The 23,604-nt window shown below is 40.8% G+C and overlaps 1 protein-coding gene across 1 annotated transcript in view; it reads right to left on the reverse strand.

The window, feature by feature from the left end:
* CDC14A (cell division cycle 14A) overlaps nucleotides 1-23,604 on the reverse strand; it is a 97,765-nt gene that overhangs the window by 39,495 nt on the left and 34,666 nt on the right. The window contains exons 7-8 of the mRNA XM_015407747.1: nucleotides 18,188-18,267; nucleotides 1,721-1,787 (exon numbers count right to left, since the gene is read on the reverse strand). Coding sequence (XP_015263233.1) covers nucleotides 1,721-1,787; nucleotides 18,188-18,267 — 147 coding nt within the window. The remainder of the gene's footprint in view (nucleotides 1-1,720; nucleotides 1,788-18,187; nucleotides 18,268-23,604) is intronic.

Raw genomic sequence — 23,604 nt, forward strand, 5'->3', positions numbered from 1 at the left:
CTGCCTTTCTCAAATGCAACATTTATATCCAGCTCCTTTTCTACAGAGAACTAAAAGCAGCATACGTGGAGTTCCCAGGAGATCTCCCATCCAAGCTCTGTCCAGCCCAGAACCTGCACTGAACTTCAGCAAGATGACCCTTAGCTTATCATCTGCCCTTAGATCACACATGGTAGACAGACCATAATAGTTACAAAAACACTGAGCTCTGCAATAGTGGGTCAGAGCCAGAAATAAGTTCAGTAAAAGTTGCTGGTGAATACAGATCTCTGCTTCTAGACTTATGTGGACTAAACCATGTTAGTGGGGGGTTGCAGTGAAAAGAGGAAAGGTGAATTGCCCCTTCTCCCTCTTCTATCAGAGGATGTGCACTTGCAGAAGTTGGAGAACAACTGAAAATCTGCATGAGTCTATAAATACAGTATACATAACAATCATTAATATATTCTGAACATAGCCAAATCTGTGGATACTTAAATCCAGAAACAGATGTTTCTACAACCCTAAAATAGATCCCAGAAAAACCAGAAATTGGGGGGGGGGGGGGAGAAACCCAAAACAATGAGTGCATAACCCTCTCAAATAATGGAAACAGAGCCTGTAGTATTAAAGAAATGAGTGGCCTCTGGCTGTTGCTCAGCAACCACAACACTATTGCCAGCCTTCAAACCTTGGTTTCCGTCATGAAGAGGCAGGATAAGGGGCAGGGTCGTTTCCAGGGCTGGTTTGGCCTTTCAGTGAGGATTCACTGGAGCCAGGCCTGGAAGCAGTCACCAGGCCACTTGATACCACACAACTTGCATGACTTACCCAGGACTGGCTACCTGCTACTGTTCAACAGCAGCCACCTCAACAAAGCCAGTGTAATGTAGTGGTAAGAGGGTTGGGCTATCCGGCAGACCCAGGTTAAAATTCCCATTCTACTGTGCAGGCTCATTCAGTGACCTTGAGCCAGTCATGGTCATGCAGCCTAACCTACCTGACAGGGTTTTTGTGAGGATAAAATGGGGGACAGGAGAATGATGAAAGCTGCTCTGGATCCCCATTTTGGAGCAGATGGGATATAAATAAAATAATAAATATAGCTGAAGATAGGGTGCAGATAAAAGGTAAGCTGGTGGGTAGGTGGGAAGGAGAAAAGGCAACATGGAAATGGGGGATGCCAAGGGAAAGAATTATTGTAGGGAGGTGGATACAAGAGAAAGAGAAGTATTCCTTGCAAGACCTTGCAGGATCCCTACTGTGAAGTTGGGCCTAGCTCAGTCAATACTGCACAACTTGGTTAGTTTTCCCAGGTGGAGAGAAAGCTGAAGACAGGGGAGCAAATAAATGTATGTTGGCTGGTGAGTGGGAAGGAGGGATGGAAGCAGGAAAATGGAAGAGGCTATAAGGGCTTTCAGGGAAGGAGAGACAAACCAGTGAGGGGGGAGGGATGAAATGCTTAATGCAAGGCCTTGAGGGTCCTGGAAATTATTTTACATAAAAAGTCTTCAAACTACATAGTTCTTAAGAACATATTTTGAATAAATAAAATTTTGTCTTAAAACACAATTTCTATTTTAGAATGAGTGAAATATGTCATAGGGATTTTTACTAAAGCTACCCCAAATTTCCAAGAGATCTAGTAATGGAACCTATGGATATTCTACCCCTAGAAACACTCATATCGTCCTGATTCCAATGATATCATTTTTATTTCAAATACACTTACAGACATTACCTTTTTAATTCCCTGTAGACAGTCCAGGATAGTAAGATTATATGTGCAATTTCCAAATGAAGCATCCCTATGGAGAAAAAATGTTAAAGTATCCCAGATTAAAACAGACACATGCACACACACGCACAAACAAAATTAGCAGCTAGTGTTTTAGACTTGTGAAACTTAAAGATTTAATATCAAATTATAATTACCTGCACACCAGTACACACACACAAGTAACTGAAGGTATTCATATTTAATTCAAAGTGTTAACAGGACAAATACACAAGGTTCATAAACAACAGATTTTTATGCAGTGCCGTATTCTTGCCTATGGAGAATCTGATTTGATTATAGAACTTCTCGTACATCAACCTTTCAAAACATTTTAATTTTATTCTAACAGCAGCAGTTTTGACTGGCTACATGGGATGAAGGTACAAAGGAATAGCAGGCCTGCTGACCCAGACAGCAAACAGAAAAGGAAAGTTTCCCCATCTATTACACTTAATCACATTTCCCTAAATTAACACAGTGCAGCTGCACAGTCTTGGGAGGATTTGGGAGAGAGGCTAGCCACCACTGCTGGAAAGAGACAGTAGGGTCAAAGCAGTGGAAAAGGAGTAGATATGTTTAGGAGGAAGCACCTCTAACATCTGGCAGCTGCCTTGGTGACCATCTTAGTTTTTGAAAAGGGTGGCCTATTTTGGGGGTGGGGGCACACTGTCAGTCCCATGTGAGCTGCCCTAGAAATAGCTAGAACATTCTCAAGAGAATTGGGTGAGCCTATTTACTGCCTAGGAATCTCTCCGTACTCTCAGTTCAGCAACTCAGAGAACAGCAACAGCAGCAGGAGAGGCACAGTGATAACAGAGCACAATTGCTCAGGACAGAGCAGCTCCAACATCCAGCAGTTGCTTCTGGCCCAAGCAGCCTATGAGGGCAGACATGTCTGTAAGTCTCTTGAAAGGGTGACAGCAGGGGGGGAAATCACCTCTCTGCCACAGTTTGAAGGTATAGCAGGGGAAAGCTATGCAGGCTCACAGAACATCCACTGCGCCAAAACTGGAAAAGGCACAAAGTGAGAGACTTTTTAATCACCTGATTTATGCTAAGAGGGAGCCAGCTGATCAAGGGAGGGCGGGTCATGAGACAATTAGCATTTGACCATTGCTCAGATTATTCTAAACCAGTGAGACTCTCTTGGTCTTGTCAACGTATTGTCAGGCCTGGACAATATCCTAACATGCTATTCAGTGCCAGATCAGTTCCTAGGAAAAAGAACTATCAACCAGGGCCTGATCACAAGTGGAAAGTTGACTGGGTTCAAATTAACTTGCTAGTTATTAAGCTTACCATTCTCAGCTGCTCAGCACTGAGGTGGTCCCGTAAACTTGCTCCTTTATGACCCTGCCTGCCCATTGGAAGCCCTGCCTCACATGTCCACACCTGTGAAGTCATTTGGCTAATTATTAAAGACATGGCTTTTCCTGTTGTAAAGTTCTGGTTATAGAACTTCCTCTCCAGACCCAATTGTTTGGCACCTACTGTCAAACTTCTGATACCAAGACAGACATGCTCATTTACTCAGGCCTTCTCTTAGCTTTTTTGTTTTGAGAACTCTCTCAGCTAATAGTCCTTGTCTTTTATATTCAATTAGTGATTAGTAAGAACTCACATGACAGATTAAGACCTTCTTGCTGTTGTTTCAATATTGTTTTTTACAACTTTTAAATTAGTTTTATCCCCCCTTATTCTGTTTTTTAAACTTCTTTTCAGTTTTACCATTAGGATGTTTTACTGCCATTTCATTTTCTGCCTCTTGATGTTATAGCGTTAATAAAAGTCTCTCAATAATTTAGGATTTTATTGTTTGTAGTTTTAAGATTTGTTTTGAACAGCAAAGAATTATGGAAATAGCCTTTCTTTCATATTTGCCCCAGACATTCAAAATTGTGGAAAAACAGATAAAGTCCTCTATGTACAATGTACTTGGGCAAACACATGGAGATCTACGTGACCCAGTAATAATATATGCATAAAAAACAGACATTCTACAGAATTCATAGGACAAAAACATGTTTTCAATTCTGGTCTTGTCTGTTTATTAGTTTTAATTCTGGAAATTACTTTGTAATTCAATATGACTGATTGTGGGCATATAACTATTCCAGTAACTCAAATCGCATGACAGCCAGCATGTCATGTGATTTTAGTTACTGGAATTTTCATAGTATACAAAGCTAGGCTCTGGGAGACCCAGGTTGATGCCATGGATGCTTGCTGGGTGACTTTGGGCCAGCCACATAGTCCCAACCTAACCTACTGTGAGGTAAAGCACCCCTGGCCTCTCCCAAGGGTTAATGTGAACAGTAACGGGCCTGGTCTCTCCTGCAGGTGCTACTAATTGGTTTCTATGCCTATACCACTCTTATCATCTTCAAGGCCAAAGATGTAAGTGTGGTGATTAGCTTCTCATGAGAACCTGTGGTCCGTGTGATGGGAGGGGGAGAACTAGGGGTGATGAGGTAATCTTCTAGAGGCTTCTACTGAAAACGTGTCCTGATTGGATGTCATCCTCACCTGATATAGCTGGGCCCAAAAACTATAACTGAGCTAAGGCCCTGAAAAAGAGAGACTAGCTCCGATTTTGACAGACTGAACTATGACCTGCTTGAATTGCAATTGCTAGCCTGAGCTTTGGCCCTTGATTCTTGAATTTAAGGTTTGTGCTATCTAATGCAAGATCTAAAAAGTGTTAGATAGTTAAGCTAGTTTTTTTTGTTTTCGTGCTGCATGATTTAGAGTCATGTGTTGGCTATAGAATAAAGTTTCATATTGATAGAAATTGAAATAAACTTTATAAATATTTTTTTTAAAATCAAATGCTCTGGTTACTTGCATACAACTGCCCTGGGGACCCATGGGGTTCAGCCTGAAACTCCTTGACACCTACCTAAGAGGCTTGTTATGAGGATACAATGGAACAGATGAGAATTATGTAAGCTGCTTTGGGCTCACACGGAGGAGAAAGGCGAGGTATAAATGAAGTAAATATATAAATAAATGTATGATAAATGGGAATAACACAGGAAAACATTTTAGTGAAATTTCATTACACTGGTCCAATTATAACTAGAATACTACTGAATTAAAAGGTCATATGCAGTACTATATTATCACCCTTTCCGGCTCTAGTGCACTATCCCCTCCTCCCCTCAGGTAAAAAAGAATCCCAAAAAATTATAAGAAAAGGGCTATTTATAGGTTGTTTAGCACATCAACTATATTTCCTGCTAAAAGAGGTCTTCTGTTTGGAAGCAGAAATAGGTCAGAGAAAAAAATACAAAATCACTTTACCAAATTTTTCAAGTTAATAAGTGTTTAGACCAAATCAGAGTTTAACTATACGGTATGGGAATACTTGCAGAAGAAGCAGAAGTCTTACCATTGTTATGTATCACATATGGTTACTTGAACTTTGTGTATTACAGGGATAATAGTTGTTGGAAGTGTTTGCATGGGAAAAACCAAACCAGCAACATGACCTTTTGTACTTTGAGAGGAAAATCCTAAATATAGATTTCTGCTTTAACTGTCAGTGATTCAGCTGAGTTTCACTGTGTATTTGGGAGGCTTGCCAGTGTTGATACTAAAAGCAGCTAGATGTTTGCTAAGAATCAATTTTAGGCATAAGGTTTTAATGGAACCAAAATGCAAAATATGGAGGGTGGGGGTGGTCAAGATACATTTCAGTCATGTTAATGAAATGATGTTCTCCAAAGGGACTAAGGGCAAATACTGAACTTGCATTAACCATGGGCTGAGATTAACTCAGATGCTATAAATGACAATAGCTACAACCCAGAAAGCTCCTTTAGAAATACCTAAGTGCTTATATGGGCACTTACTGTAGTGATCTACAAACAGTTTGAATACAGCCCCACCTCCTCAAGATACTTTACTTTTCTGGATCTTAGATGTGGGGAAACTGAGTATAGCCTGCACTTGGCAAGGGACCAAACTAGGAGAGAAATGGGAAATCTAATCAGATCTCCTATATAAAACAGTTTTGAAAACAGCTGTGGGAGAAGGCCCAAACTCAATCAGGACTGTCATACTGGAGAGTATTGCCATGGGAAAACAGCATGAGGGAATATGGTTAAGTAAAAACAAGACTGACACCAAGTCCCAGAGCTGAAATCTAGACAACCTAATATTAACCTCCCGGACAGGAGTGGTGACAGTAACCAGGTGTGCACACTCCCCCATTCTTATATATCAGGAAGAACAAGACAACCTGCTATTAGCCTCCTGGACAGGAATGGTGATAGTAAACAGGTGTGCACCCCCATTCTTATATCAAGGAGAACAAGGCATTTTTTCCCCATTACACAAGACCCTTGCTGTTTGTAGATCTGTTCCTGATCCATGAAAACTGGGAAGCTGTAGTCTGCTGCCTCACAGTAGCAAAACAGCCATTTTTCCTGCGAAATTCACCAATGTAATTATGATGGTGCAGTGGGAGTAAAAACAGGCTGGAGACAGAATCACATGGTCAGACTGCAAGTGAAGCTGTGAGCCACTAATTTGCAAATGGCAACAGTCTTCTGTACATGGAACACCATGATTTTTATCTAAGATACTTTATATTATTTATTTACTTTATTTATATCCTACCATTCTCCCCAATGGGGACTAAAGTGGCTTACATCATTCTCCTTTCCTCTGTTTTGTCCTCACAACAAACCTGTGAAGTAGGTTAGGCTGAGAGTATGCAACAGGCCCAAGGTCACACACTGGCCTGAAAGTGATAAACGGATTTGGTTTGGGTCACCTGCTGATGTGGTTTGCCTGCAAAATTGTGCAGTACACAGAACTGAATAGAGAATCTCAGTTTTAATTTTTGGAAACAAGTGTCTAGTATTTACAATTTGAAAGACAGGTTTGAAAGCGTGGGGCCAATGGCTGGTGAAATCACAGAAGCCAGTGGGTAGGGTAACTACCCAGGGATCAAAGGTCAGGTGCTAAATAGCTCCTTGCCCATCTATGACTAGGCGAATCAAAATTATATACATCTACATAACAAACTAGCAAAATTGAGGCTGTCTTCTTGGCACAGAACCAGTTACACCACTGTGCCGAATTTGCTTCATTTTAGGGGAAAGCACACAGACAGTGGCCCTGCCACCCCACCCCACCCCACCATGCTGACACACTCAAGGAATGTCACTCCAGCAGTACTCAGCCTGTCCAAATCATCTACTTGTACTTGTAAAAAAAACCACTGATAACCCTGAAAATGTGACTGAAGTGGCTGAGAATCAGCAAAACTGTCCCCTCTTCTGCTACTTTATGATCCACCTTTACGAGTTCTTGTGCTCCTGGTTCAGTTTGTAGGATCTAATGTAATTGTTTTACAAGAAAACCGAGTCTTCCCAAGCATTCCATTGCTAGTTGCATATCAATACTGGCTTTATTTCTGCACCCACAGTAGCCATTTATTCCCTTAGTCTGATAAGGAACCTAGTATTGCTGCTCTGATGCCACAATAGAAAACAAGGATGTGATCTCACCTTTATTCCTATCGACAGTTTTTTCTCTAACAGAAAGACTGACAAGTTTCATTCAGTATCAAGACTTCAGACACTATGAACACCTTCATGCTATCATTGTTGGTATAGGAAAATAAAGTCAGTATTACATGAATCTAGCAATGTAATTTCTGGTAGAAAAGGCAGAAAGGCTATAATGAAGACTCTTCCAAAATGTGGCTCTGTTTGTTTCTATTAGGCATAATTGGGACTACAGCAGCTGAGTGTGCTGAGAGGTTCAGCAATGCTATTATGAAGCTGGGCTGCCCTCAGTCTCATTCCCAAGACCTGAAAGATTCACAGGAACAGCGCATAAAGCTACAATAAAGGAGAAAGTCTGCAATCGCCAGTTTCTGAAGTTGTGCATCTCAAAAACTTGCTTAAACAAGCAACCTAGGCTTGAAATCAACATGTCAGAATAAGCAATTTGTATTTCCTTTCCCATCAGAGAAAAGCAAGTTCTGGCTAGCCCGAGTGTTTACAATGCCCTATTAACCTAGCTATGCCAATGCACTATAAGCCTTCCTCAGCAACAAATGTCAATATAAGCCGCTCCTGTAAATAAAGATGTGTTCTTATATGTATTAGAACAGCCACATCAATGACGTTCTCTAACAATGTAGAAGGCATTTATGTGCCCCAGCAGTTCTATTTTAAAATGCCACTAATGACTGTAATGAAGTCTGTCTTAAATAGTTGAATTATTGTGTAGACTCTGAGCTCCAGTAACACTAAAAAGTAATAAGGTTACCTGAAGTTTTCAGCATTTTGGCAAACACCATTCTTATGTCTGGAGACCATGACAGCAGTTTTAAAAAATCACACTCAAGTTCATATCTGAGCAGTTTTTTGCTAGTTACAGCAAGATTCTTTACTTAGTGCAATGGCCAAGAACTACTCAACAACCATACTGACTATGTGATTGTCCATTGTTTGAACATTGCCAGAAATTCCATCTAACCTGGAGCACAACACACACACATGCCAAGGAGAAGGTAACAGGTAACAGGTTGGTAGGATAGATTTTGCCACCTTTTAACTGAGAGAAATTTTCACTGTTAAATAGCTTCTCTCAGCCTATGGGTCTGTTAAATATGATTGATTGTACTGTTCAAGATAGGTAGTCATGTTAGTCTGCATTGTTTCTACAGTTGCATCCTCTTTTTAAAAAGTGGGAAACTCATTGTCTATCAGTTTCTTTTAACCTGTAAGATCCAATTTTATATGGCTTCAAAGGGATGGGGAATGATTTAAATTACTTAGCCTATTTAGATTAAAGCAATTCTTAGTATCACCCAAGAAGAATGAAGGTATCACAAGATGTTTCATACTTGGCTTGAGTGTTATGGATAAAGCAGTAAAAATACAAATTGTCAGGAAAAGATTTATATCCTCTGAAAGTGAAGGCCTGTATACCCTCATCATGTTTCATGAGTTATTATATGACGAGCTGGTTGTCAGTGTTATATCCAGGACTGCTTCCAAACCAGGATAGTGTGCTTCCATGGTAGTGTGGTTGCTGACGTGATGTCGTGTGAAACTGCCCATGTAAAAGAAATTGCAGACAGCCCTAGGTAATCTATTTTCTCTCCACTGTTGGCCACAGTTTCCCTTTCATACCTGATACACACTGAAAACCCTCTGTGTTCCCATGTGCCCCTGTTTCTCTCTGCCCACCCTGTTTCAACTTTAAAAATTTTTTTTGAGGAACACAGGTAATGCTGCATAGAAATAAGACAATACTTAAAAATACTTACAAAAATATCTCAGTGTATTTACAAACCGTTTCAACAATCTCCTAAATGGCAGGTGGAGCTGTGGGTGATTTTTTTTAAACCTATAAGCGTAAATAATGCTGAATAGGAAAAACAGTTACTTTTACAATCCTTTAAAAAAAAAAAGCCTCCTCCTCCAACAATCCCTTCCTCTCTGTGTAACTGACAGGTGATTCTCTTCTGTTATATTGATTTATGCTGGGGAGGGACTCCCTGTGGTGGTCAACAAGTAGAGTAACTGACTAGCACTGTGGTGAAGTCCTTCAGTTACACTGTTTCCCCTACAGACAAGAAACTGCTGGTGCTGAAAGTGTCTTACCCAGGAACCATTTTTTTTACAGATTTAAAATAAAGGAATGGTCTGTTAATAATCTGCACACAAACAGATGCCAATGTTATGTGGAAACATCAACCCAGCACCAGTCGGGTGGCTGAAACATGGGAAATCCTTGGTGTGGAAGCAGCCCAGAAAGGATTCGAGATGCACCACAAAGGTTGAATGGTCATCTCTGGTCATGGGAACTTTTCAATAAAGTAACTCAAAAGTCAACCAAGGTTACCCAAGATTTCAGGCCACCATTTTATGTTTTGTTAACAATTCTTCATCCCATTATTTACAGTGTGTAAAAGGGAAGTTTACTCATTATTCCAGACAGGAATGCTTGTTCTCATTGCACAACTTTTGTCACTCAAACAGGATACTTTTCCTGTAATCGTATGCATGTCAGTGATCATGAAGTTCATTGCTAGAAAGTCGGAAACACTGGTTGCTTTTTAGAAAACTGAAAAAAGAAACATAGGAGGCAGTACTTTAAAAACATAAATATATAGTAGATGAAATGTTGCACTTCAGAACTACAGGTCTTGCCGTTCTAGCTAAATTCCACAAAGTCCCTCTTCAGAGCCTTGGACTGTACATATCATGCTAAGAGACAGAGTTTCTGCCAGGCATCCCTCCCTACTCTTAGCATTCTATTCTGTTCTTCCTTCAGTTCTGCGATATAGTCAACTGGGATAAGGAACAGGGATTTCTTTTTCATTTTCAAAAAGCTTTTACATAAATAAGTTGGAATCATTCTGTACCGACCTAGGTCTGGCAAATTTTATTGCTTTTCGTGTCTGTACAGTCATACATCCTTTCTGATTAAAAAAAAAGTCAATTTAAATTTTTTTTAAAATAAAGATATCAGAATCTTAGGTCATCATGGGATAGGATAAAGATTTATTTCTGCATACATAAAGATACTAGGCTGGTGCAGACATTCTGTGTTAATCTATCCATAGCTAAGCAAAAGTGGAGTAGGTTGAGAAATTATCCCATCCCCTACCCAATTTGGGAACTCTGCTTCAGCTACAATTAAAACTGCAGACATAGCAGTTATGTGCAGCTAGATCCAGTGGAAGAATCCCAATAGTTAAGCTACCTGGAATGTATATCTGCATTGTCCCCTCCACAATGAAAGGGACTCTCTTACCCCTATATTTGCAGCTTTCCTACAACCATCTTTCTCAAGTCCCTTTCTTCATTTACAGCCCCAATGGGGACCCCAAAGCAGTTACATTTTTCTCTTCTCCTCCATTTCAACAACCCTGTCAAGATAGGTTAGGCTGTGAGTGTGTGACTGGCCCAAGGTCACCCAGCAAGCTTCTGTGGCAGATCAGGGATCCAAGCCTTGGTCTCCCAGATCCTAGTCTGACACTCCAACCACAGCACCACACTGGCTCTCGAAATTTAGTTCAACACAGGTATTTGGTTTGTTTTCTTTGGGTAATTAAAATTTTCAGTCAATGATACCACTGCAATAACTGAATCTATGCAACATGTTTACAGTGCCCAGATGTATGAAAACCTTACTGTTCGCAAGTAGTACTTTCCCTGAGGGAGGAGACCGATAAGGAGGCAATCAGAAATGTAGATCCATTCACAAGAAATCCAGTTTCTTCTTCCTATTTGCAATGACTTCTGACAGCTAGCAGAAGAGATTTTATACTGCTTACCCTACCTAAAGGATAAAATCCCAGATTCTGAGTAGGAGCCAGCACAAAGGTTCATAGGAGGATTTGTAGACTGGACCTTCAACCACTTCCCCCTTCTCCAAGCAGTCTGCTGTTTGCTCTGAAAAGCTTCTCTGAGGGTGCGGTCAGACGGCGTGCTGAGAGCGGGTTAAACTGCTCCAGTTCTAACGGGATTATATTTGATCTGGATAATCGCGGTCACACCTCCCTTATCCCGCCTCACTGCACAGTTACGTCACTCCCCAGCGTCTACACTACTGACGCGTGGGAGTGCGTGTTGGCGGGTTTTTAATTTTTTTCTCAGTTTGTGCATGCGCATAGGCGCCCCTCCGTAGAATTGTGTGTGGGGGGGAGAACTATCATGGCACATGTGCAGAACCACCAGGGCGAATCAATCCAACCCCTCCAACAAAAGACTTCCCTTTAAACGTTTGACCCGAAAATGGCCTCTGTGAGATCCCAAACTCATCTAACGCTAAAACAAGTGACCGTTTAAATGTTGGTTTTCTAAACACGGTAGCGGAGCTCCGCCTATGTGCACACCGCCAACACATTAAAAATGGTGTGCAAAAAGCGGAAGCCTTGGGCAGCTTTCAAGTGGGGAGGGGGTTTAAACCGGAAGTGGCTTGACACCGGAGGAGCGATCACACAGGGGGAAAATGCGGCTTTAAACGAGAGAGCTGAGAAAACACCACTTTGGGACCTGGTAACAAAATACTCTGGGTTAAAGCGGTTTTGAGCCGGAAACCAACCGCTGGGGACGGGAGGCAGATGTTGACTGTGTGATTGTGCATATAAAATCAGTTTCTGAAGCGTGATGACACCAGATCAAACAGCGTGTCTGAGCACACCCTGAGGGTTGAAAGAACCTTATGAAGAAAAGGCACCACAGCATGGGGTGCTGCAGTGATGGAGAGGGTAGCCAGAAGTGCTCCTTCCTCCCAATTCTCCTGACACAACCTGCTAGCAAAAGAGGGAGAATAAAGCACCTTCACCAGCGTGGAGAAAGGGAAAACTGGTGATGATGAGGTCAATGACGCCTTTCACGGGTTTTTTTTACCCTGGTTCAAATTCTCAGTCCTGCCCTCCCAGCTCTTAAAAAAAGTGACAAACACAGAACAAGAATCAAACCTAACACTGTTGCCTGATTACCATCAGGCACAAAGATCGCACTGAGCCTGTCTGCATATACCTATATAAATAAATTGTCTTGGCTGGAGTGCTGTTTTAATGCCTTAATTGTAACTTACAGCTTAGTTGGGGGGGGGGGGAATTCAATGATACTGCTGTGTACTTGGTGGGCAGTAGAGGATTAATGGCCAAGAAACACCAGATTCAGCTACAGTCTCACTCAGTTGTACAGTGGGAATCTCACGTCTTGTTATGACCATGGGGCTGCAGACAGCCTTCCTCATTAGGAAGGGCTACCATGTTGTCATGGGACTACTATCGATCCCCCACTTATATGATTAAACTAATATAGTCTCCTTTCACCAAGTCTAAGTGCCTGTGTATTTCAGTGTCTGTGAACTGACTGCACGTGAAACTTATACACCAAATAAGAACAGTTATTTTTATGTTCAGACATAACCTGTCCTTAACCTGTCCTTGATTCTACTGAAGTACCCCTCCCATGCTCAGTGTTATAATAGCTGTCATCTAACTTAAACCAGGGGTTGTTTTAGGTGGCAAAACTGACTAGGAAAACCAGCTTTTTTTTTTTAAAAAACAACAACAACAAACCAGAGTATTTTCTGTTCTAAGAACAGGATGTTATTTTTTCAGTAGAAACTCTGATGTCACAAATTAAAATGTCTTTAAAAATTATTAGCTGGAACAGTGCCTACCCAGGACCCTTTATACAGCTCTGTGCCCCTGTCAGTGGCATGTGCTGACCAGTGGGGCAAGAGGATGACTGGAAGATAGAAGAATTATATACTTACTAGAAATAATGCCCGTTGCGGAAATAAATACAACGAGATCTAGAAAGAGGCTCTGGGAGAGTGCTCTGGCTTTGGGCAAACAGTGTCAGTTTCCTGTGGCCACCTCAGCAGGGTTTAATGACAGAATCCACTGTTTTCTCCAGAGGGACTGATCTCTGCTACCTGAAGAGCATTTGTATGTTTGAGTTATCTGTAGCCCTCACCTGGAGAGTGGTAACCATTGTTACCCATTCTCCTCTCCCCTATGAGGTATGTTATGCAACTGAAAATTCCATCTGCCTTGCGGGGGGGGGGGAGTTTGAGGTGTGGAATGGACTGAAGTCCAATCAGCTTCCATATGCAAAAGACCAGGTTGTCGCAGCAGTTGTGGTGTGGGTGGGACCCGGGCTTTGCCTTCTGATTGGTGGCGATATATGCTGAGGAGCAGTGCCATCAGCCATACACTAAGGGAGTGCATTTTAGAATTAGAACTTTGGCACCCACTATTCAATTATATATAAGGAGAGATACAAAAATTCTACAAGAAGAAAATTAAATAGGTATTACTATTTGTTTTGAAAAATGTAGCCATTGTCTACTGTAACAGATCCTTCTGGAAGGCAGAGTGCCTGGCTGTGATAAAAAGATTGGACTAAGAACATAATGCAAGTGCCCTCAATGCAGCATTAATCTCTTCAGCCGGCACAACCCTGTCCCCTGCTCCACTGCACATGGAGGCCTGGTGTTGGCTGCACAGTATATGTATCTGATCAAGCTGTACACAGGTATTTCAGCAGCAGTTCGCACCCACAGTCCTTTATTGAAATGATGGCTGAAGGTTTAAACCGATTAAGATTTTCCAGGTCACTGAGATAACAATACATTATATATTGAGTATCCTTTTAAAAAGTTATTCATACAATCATTCTGTCATTAAATATTACTGTAACAATTTATCTAAAATCATAAATGCAGTCTACAAACACACACCAGCCCTCTCCACAACAACTCCCTATACTGGCACTGATTCCCTAGAGTAATGCTGGTAAATATAAACATTTAAAGAGATTACCACCTTTCCTGATAGCTGTTTTTTAAAAATACATCAGCTAGAATTCAGAGCAACAACCACTGACCCTTCAAATATGAGAGAAACCCTTCAAATATGTGCATCTTTTCTCAGTTCTCTCTCCCACATCTTCTATTCAGACAAGGGGAAGAGACTCTTACATTTAATTCACCATGGGATATCCCAGTTCATTTCTGCTGGATGAAGAGATTATTCAAGTCTAAGACCTTTTCCCAGGCTCTTCCCAGGTACAATTCTAAGTGGAAAATAAGACAGCCTAACTGTTTGCAATAGAGAATGTCAAAATAAAAACAAATGGGTCATTACTAAGCCCCCCCAACCCCCCAGGGAAGACTAGGTTTTAGAAGTGCATTCCAAATGATCAGGCTGCAGAAGTAAAAAGGCTGTGATTGTGATTTCACAAATAGCGATCATAAGTGGAGTTACACCTTTCTAAATCTATTAAAGTCAATGGGCTTAGAAGGGTATAGCTCTGTTTAGGATTGCACTGCTAGAAAGCTAGTCACTAGTTAAGAGCACACACCGGAGTTGCTATGGCTGTATTCAGATGTCAAAGAGGCTTGATCATGACAGGTATGAATCTGGCTGGCTTGCTGTATTTTTGTGCTCCATTCTGTCACACACAGAGCATGACTGGAGGCTTCCTGCTTTCGGAAGCCCTCAATCAAGCACTAAATCTGCAGTGACATTTGAATGTATGTGCCTGGAAAATTGTGAGTTTGTTTCTTCCCTCCACAAAGCAGGATTCTAAATTAAACCAGGAAACCTTCAATCATGTCCCAGGCACAAAGGAGGGAGTGGATGAGAATGACAACTAGCCAGGTTTGCACCATCATGAACAAACCTCCATTTGTTTGCGCCAACTGAATGGAGCCTGTGTTCTACGTAAGAGTCCCACGAAACAAGCGTATAGAGTTATGCTGGCCTCAACATACCTTGCTATTCTTTAAAACAGGAGCAACATCAATATTTGAAGCCAGCAGGTCAGGATACATTTCTGGCTGCTGTCTAAGCTCCAGGTGATTACAAATAGCTCTGTGCTGACAAAGCTTTGATCCGTGACATCCTGCCAAACGCTCTGAATCAGCAGCAAGTCTATACTAGCTAAAAGGATCATCAAGATATGGCAGCCTTACACAGCTAAGCCAGCACTGTTTCCTACTCTTCCAGGAACTAGATGCAAAGTTGTTGTTGTAAGGCAGGGGTCCCTACACTGGTGGCCCCCTTGGGCACCATGGTGCCCACCGACACCTTTCCTGGGACTCAAGTATTTTTAGAGAGTGAGCGGGGTTTTTTTTTATGTTTATGGCATAATGCAGAAAGTGACTTTATGTGAAGTACTTAACCATGCAAACAGTGGAAGACATATTAAAAACACAGTGGGCCTTGATTCTGACTAAACATGAATGAACTGTATGGCTAAAATGCTTAATGCACCTAACTGGAACTTCTACTGAAATTATCAGATATTCCCAGTTTTAGTTTTATAATTCAGGTAGAAGCGGATAACATCGCTAAATCAGATTTTGTTAACTTCTCAAAAAAATCCCACAGTGCTATCATCCAGTAACTGCCATTCAGACATATACCATGGAGGCCTTGTTTAACCATCATGGGCAAGAGCCACTGATGGGCTTCATTAAAAATCACATTCTCTAACCCCCTTTAAAAGCCATCTATGTTAGCGACCCTCACTACAACCCTTGGCAGAGAATTCCACAAATTAAGGATTGTATGGAGTACTTTCTTATGTCTGTTCTGAATGTCCTGCTCACTTGTATCACATCACATCAATAGGCTGAAAGAACCAATTACCTTCCAGTTTACTAAAATGCTTTGGCCTATTGCTCTGAAATGATACAACGTTGCTCCTCCTTGATCAGGATGGATGACCACAGCTGTGAAGATTTACATGAATATGCAATAAACCCAGAAAAGGCAGGGCTACACAGTTACAGCCTTTAACTATAAAAATCCCCTGCCTGGTAACAGACAAACAACATTAAGGGTGGACATTTGCTTAATGTCTTAGTTGCAGAGAAAGTCTAGCCTATATAGAGAAGCTTAGGCAAAGTTTAGCATGTTCTTTGATGCAATTATAATTTTTGAGCCAAAGTGAGGCATTTATTATGAAGGTTTGTGGGTACTCTGCGGATCCACACAGACACAAAAATTGTTATTGCACAGAAGGTTCAGTGGATGGAATCTTGCAGCTTTACTGCTCTTCTGCACCCATCTTTGCTGTCTCACTGAGCTTCTTTGTCCATGCAGATCCCACTATCTCCAGCAGAGCTTTTTCAGTAGTAGTCAAAAGAGGCCTGCAACTTTACTTAAAAAGCAGATTTTTTGCCATATAATAGCAAAGATAGGCATGCAAATGTATTGACAATGCAAAGTGAAACCTCAAAAATCAGAGCTGGTTATAGTTTCCAGTAACCAGGGTGAAGAATTAACAGACTAAAACAGCATGTCAAATAATCCAATATTACAATCTGCACTACATTTTGATTTTTATGTGCAACTTTATTATTAGTATCCCACCTTTCCTCATGGTTTATGGTGCTCTATCTCCTACATATTTAGAACATTTCTACACTGCCTCTCCAGAAAAAAATGCTTGACATGGCTTACAAAGTAAAACACATTAAAAATGTAGTGTACTAAAAGTTAGGCATTCTAATTAAAGCTGGAAAGATGAACATGTTGACTTCTTAGAACCCTATGCTCCTAATTCTTTCTAGACCATCTTGAAATTGAACGAGATGTTAAAAACGATAAACTGACATCACTATAGTTTTGTGCAATGCAAAGGACCAGTTTAAGCTGAAACTTCGAGGTTGGGAGTGGGGTGGAAGGAAAATGGGGCATATATATAATAGATTAACTTTCTATTTAAGTCAGAGATGCACTGGGACCCCTGTAACCCTCTATGTGTGTGATAATACTATGAAAGATACAAACTACAAACAGAATGTTTTGAATGCAATGTCAGAGACTTCAAACAACACATCAGGGCCACCTGTGTCATGAAGCAGAGGGGAAAAAGGAAGACCCAAACAACAGCAATGCCTGCTGACAGCCCTAAAGATGGATTGTGTGGAGCCGAAATTTTAGCAATACTTATAACTTGGTGTTGCATTAATTCAGGATTTCAGAATATGTGGCTACTGATTGATACACTTAATGAACAAACTCCGCCCTGGCATAGAACAAAACCGTGTCCCTTGGCGCAGACATCTACTGACTTCCTAAAGAAGAGATGCACAACTGAAATGTTACACTGCACTGCTCCTTGGCACTACAGGCACATCTGCTTTATCCAGAGCTCTTCAGCAGGGTGAATGAAATGGCAACATGAGGTAACCTTCTTACTATTACTTCATTACAGGAATAAAACAAGTGTAAACAGCATGGTCTTTTAAAACTAGCTGTACAGAAGAATGCAGATACACTTATTCCATATAGAGCAATGTACCAAATGAAACAGTGGCAGGAAACATAAGCCTAAAGGTTCTTAATTTACATGTCTTGTCAATGGTAAGTAAGGTGATCAAGACGCAGGATACACTAGGCCAAGATCCATAAAAGCCAGAAGTGTTTGGGTACATGGGGATGGTTTCCTTGCGCCACACTGCACTGCATGATACCTCATAGCCTCCAGGCTTTAACAGCATCTTTTTTTGGGGGGGGGGGCATGCTTCAGAAATGGAGAGGTTAGGAAAAGTCTAAAGTACACACAACCCTTTGAAGCTCTGCCATTAGTGGATTGGGCAGGGGGAGAACACAAGTAGTCAAAGAGGCAGGCACAATAATAATAATAATTGCATGGCATTGTATGTAGAATAGCCAGGAGCGCCTAAGATTGTCTGGCAGCCACAAGTTCTAGCTCTTTCAGTGTTATGCACCACTAGGTGGTGAGCTAGACTTGTTTTTAAGGCAAGAGACATTTCATAGGTGGTTTTCCATTTCCTGCCTCTGTGTCACGACCCTGGTATTCCTTGCAGATCACCTATTCAAATACTAGCCATGAACCTGGCAGCATCACAGAGTTGGAAATTTTAAACATATTATTTTGGTTGCAGCCATACCTAAATGGAAGATACGGTGGATTGGATCCAGATAGAAGTATCCGGTAAACCTCTTCTGGAGTTTTTTTCAAGTAAATCACCTACAAAGAAAACCAACATAAACAAGACCTTTGTTGAGAAAAGCTAGTCATTGTATGTGCAAACTGTTGTAAACATTCATTCTAGAGTTCTGAATGAAGTGAGGCTTTTGCCACTTTTCTTGCTCATGATAGTTGCACTGAATTAAAGTAACAAATTCCTGAACAGCTCAATTACTACCAGCTTCTCCGTATGTCTTTGATGGCACTGACCCCAAAGCTTAAACATTCAATTAATGTTATTTCTTTTGCAAGATATGCTGTGTAACCTTCTATAACCTTCTAAATCACTTACTGCCTCCGTCTTCTTATTAGTGACTCAGTTTTTCTTCTTTCCATAAATCCTGCACCATCAATTTATTTATTTAGAGCATTTTAAACCCATCTCTCTCTAAAACCAGACTCAAGGTGGATTACAAAGCTAATAAAAACAATATAAGGGTAAAAATTCATTAAAAACTAACATGTGTGATTAAAAATTAGGTGGCAGTGTCAAAAGCCCTCCTGAATTATTCCACTTTGTACAAACTGCAGAATCTGAACAAAGTGAAAGCCTAACAACTTCAGGTAGGCTATCCCATAAAAACAGAAGCAGCCACTGAGCAAACATTAGATCTACCAGTGACCATCCTAGTTACCTAGAAGGGAAGCAGTAGCCTAAAATGTCTATGAATCCATGTCCATATGCACATGGATTTTCATACTGTTCCATAAAATGGGAAATTTGGTATATGTAAAATACACAATTCCACACCTAACACAGACTTTTACTTGGCAAAGGGGAGACCAGGAAGTGCCTGTGCAGCCAAAGCTCAAACCTAGCCAAGTAGATACCACATTTTAAGAATTACTGTCTATCCCTCACCGGTGGCCAGGGGGACCTGGCAACCCTGCATACAGTGACCATTTAGTGAAATTCAAACTCATGAGGACACTTGCTTTGGAATTTTGCCCCACAAAATATAGGTACTTTCTGAGAAGTGATCAATGAATTATGCAGAGTACTGTTCTTGTACCACACTAAGTGAGATTTTATCAACAGCATTATTTGTTGAAATCACTTTTTAAACCCAGCATGCTGCAATATCATGAACTTCATTCTACAAATGCTTCCCATACAGTTCTTTTGATTTCAATGCATATATGCTTCACACTCCTTCAATGTTCCCTCTAAGCTGTGGAGTCCTGTGAGCAAAAAATCTACTTTGTGAGCTCCTGACATTAAAGTTGTGAGCAAGCGATTTGGCTACTGCATACATTAGTTTGCTCTGGAGCCGTCCTTCCTGAGCTCAGACAAAAATGTATGAGCTGGAGGCTAAAAAACTGTGAGCTAGCTCATACTAACTCAGCTTAGAGGGAACAGTGCACTCCTTAATCTTTACCCCACCTTCTCTTTAAAAAACACTCCCCTTTTCTTTCCTCATTGAATCATCTTGGGACTTTTGTACTTACAATTGCCTGGAACACTATTAGCAGCAACACTGCATCTATGAAATGAATTACTTTATTTTGGCTTCCTGACAATGTGGCTTCCTGACAATGACTTCATATCACATTTCACGATCAAAATTTCATCACAGCACATAGTACCTAAACTAGACAAAGGTTCCGGCAAGTGGTACGCTTGTCTTTAAACAGTCAGACATTAGCCAAGCATTGCTAGGCAGGGATAGGAGCACTGTTTGCGAATGGTGGGGAGGGAATGCAGAAAGACAGATCTCATGTTGCTTTTTTTTTTTACAGACCATGACAGTGATAGGTATAAATTAAAACAAGAAAAAAACACTGATAAGGAAGCTGCACTCAAGACAAAGGCATGCAAGTCACATTGTGTACCTGTTTAAGGCTAGCTACCAATAGAAGTTCTATTTGTAGAACTTAATCTACTGTTTGTCTGGTCTCATTTTACACATTAATATTTTAGTATTAGAAAGTAAAAAATAAGACTCTAAACTAACTATGTTCAATCATATGCAACACCATACAAGCCTAACAGGAAAGAACACTGCTTTTGAAGGAATAACATTATACATAGGAAAACTAAAAGAGGAAAATCTGTATGTTAGGAGTCAATTTAACTGAACCATATTTTCATTTTTCCTAAAGCCAACATCATCATAAACCATAATCTGTAACACCCCATAGATGTGAACTTGTTCTGTAGACAGCAACACTATGTGTACCTGCTGGAGATGCCTGTCTCTCATTTAAATATCTATTCATGTAGTCCTTACTATTATCCTGACACCAAAACTTGAGATACAGGGTCAACATGCATACATCCCAGTTAATATGATACTGTAGCAATATACACTTTATATCTCTACAGAAAAAGGACACAAAACTATTAGAATTTCCATATGCTTGAGGTAACCTTAATTTAGCCACCCATATCTATCCAGTCATTCACTGAATCAAACAGAAGAGTCTCTTCAGTCTTGTAAATCCTTATTCTGCCTCTCACATCACACCCAAAATAATTCTGCAGTGATCCAATACTTATTTCTTCTGTCACAACACTGATATACAGCAACTATCCTCACAGGACTTTGCAAGGCTTCTGCATGGATTCTCCCTATGGCTGCAGTATCAAACTGGCCTTTTTGCATCATGCTCAAACTGAGATTCTTGGCAAGTAACACCAGTTATAATCTCAGCCATGTAGAAAATAAACATAATTCACAGATTCAGAAATAGTTCCAACATTATAGTTGGTAAAACAAACAATTTCTTGGATTCCAGTGAGGAATACCAAATGATGCTATGTGACCGGCTGAAGAAGCTCTCAAAAACAAACACTGAAACAAATCTATGCAGACACATGTCTATTTTTAACCCCAGATTCACAAACTAGATAATTCTGGATGCCTCATTCTCTTCTACTCTCATAAAGAGGTTACTGGTTCTATGCAAAAGTCTTATGCCACCAAACATAGTTATCTGTGAAATAAAGCAGATTTTCTGAAGTCACAGCCCACAGATTATTCTCGTAATCATGGGTATAGAAGTTCTATACACTACTACCCCACATAAAAATGGAGTACATGTCATCAAGAATGTTTGTATGTACAGATTGACAATACCCACACAGCTCCACAATATGCTTCCTTATCTCTAACATATCCCCCCCCCAATGATACACCAGTGACATCACCACCGTCTGGACTCACAGGAGGGAAGTTCTTGGGAAATTAAAGCAGGACTTCAGTTACCAACATTTTAGTACTCATCTGAAAAATTCCATACATTATAAATACCACAGTACAACTACATCTGCACTGTGTAAGACAACTGACCAATGCGTATACACCAAATGCTTCACACTACCATCCAGAACAAACCACATAATCCTCTGTCTATAGGCCATCCCATTTGTTGATGTCCTTCCAACGATGATCAACACCTGGGAGATTTACATCAGGCATTTAAAAAAACCATGCTCACACTATGAAGTCAGAGAAAGCTAAAAGATCACCACTAATCTAAGACTTCAGCTCAAACCTTTTTGCTATGAAATAAAATGTTTACACCCTATTCTGAAAATAAGTCTTTCCTTTTCAGAGACCTTGCTTACAGACAGTCCTCCAATCTGAAGCAACTACTCAAAAGCAATACTGGACCACAACAGTGAAACAAACTTACCCACAAACACCCATGACAACTTGTTAAGAGTTTCAAGTTGCTACAATTCAGTCATTACAGAGTTAAGTGTTGTTTTGTCGGGAAACAGGATGTTGTGTTACATAATGTATTCCATGGCGGGAAAGTTTGAGGGAGTACTTAGCCTAATGAAGTGACCTGTAGCCTTCAGTTAACAACTTGTTTGTGGAAATGCTTTGATCTAGCATTCATGTATTCACAATGTTTATGGCCCTTTGTATGAAGCAGCACAGGAAGCATCTCTCTTCTGACCGCTGGGTAGATAGGAAGATGTAGCCGTTAGCAAAGTAGAGCTGAAAAGTAACTTTAAGCATGTAATCTTGTGTTTTATTTCTTTTATCCAAAGTTACCCTACCCATGTTTTGTTCTGTAGTAAAGATATTTTGTTTTAACTAATGTGACTCTCGTGCTTGCAAAACGACCATCGATCTCGAATCTAAGAATCCCTCTAACACAACTCTATATCCATATCTCTTTGAGTAATACTATCATGGGATCAACACTATCCATTATGCCACCAAGAGATCATTCATTTGCTCATTTCATGCTACGCACTGCCATCTGGGCCCACAAAATGCATTCAACTAGGAGGTCACTGGCAAGCACATTTCAATCTGGCGAGATCCCCTGACCTTCTTTGGGAGGTAAAAGTAAAGGTTCCCTTGCTCGAAAGCCAGGCGAATCCGACTCTAGGGTTGCGGTGCTCATCTCCGTTTCAAAGCCGAAGAGCCAGCGCTGTCCAAAGACGTTTCCGTGGTCATGTGGCCAGCATGACTAAACACCAAGGCGCACGGAACGCTGTTACCTTCCCACCGAAGCGGCACCTATTTATCTACTTGCAATTTCTTGCTTTCGAACTGCTAGGTTGGCAGGAGCTGGAACTAGAGATGGGAGCTCAATCTGTCATGCGGCACCCGGGTCTCGAACTGCTGAACTACTGACCTTCCACAGCCTGCAGTTCAGCGTCTTAACCACTTGAGCCACTGCAGCTCCTCTCTGGGAAGAGAGCAGGGCTATAACTGACAAGGAACTCATAATGACACCATGTGCTAAAATCCACTTTAGAGACATCAAACAGGTAAGCCTGTTTCAAATTCCCAAGATACTCTGCAGCAGACCTTTATATCACCATACATACACCGATCAAAATGTTGGCACTCTCATACCCTCCTACTCAGCCCTCCACACCCCCTGCACCGAGGGGGTTGGCGGGAACAAATTCTTCTCAACTTGACAATGTAAAGTATTGCTTGAGTAATATATTGTTTTTAGCAGTTTTAATGTTATTTAATTGGATTATTATTGTGTTTGGTCTGATGTACGCCGCCCTGAGCCCTGCTTGCAGGGAAGGGCAGCCTAACAAGTTAAATTTAATTAAATAATAAATAATAAATTAACAATTTGGTACTCTGGAACTGAACCTCAGAAAATTATTGGAATAGGAGGCTCACAATGGAAAGCCATTATTTCTTGGATATCAGGTAGGTAGGCAGAATTTTACCGCATGAGGCCAAAGGCCATAATAGCTTGGATATTACTATTATTGACCTTGCTGTTCGTATTTGTCACCAGAAACCATTACTCAGGAGTAGATACTCTCACAAGGACTGAATCTTTTAATTTGATTACATAATTCCTTTGTATCTCCCTGATACTGTACAATACACCTAGTTCTGTCTA

Source organism: Gekko japonicus, unplaced genomic scaffold (assembly GCF_001447785.1).
Source record: "Gekko japonicus isolate JY-2015 unplaced genomic scaffold, Gekko_japonicus_V1.1 scaffold2204, whole genome shotgun sequence".
Taxonomy (NCBI): Eukaryota; Metazoa; Chordata; class Lepidosauria; order Squamata; family Gekkonidae; genus Gekko; species Gekko japonicus.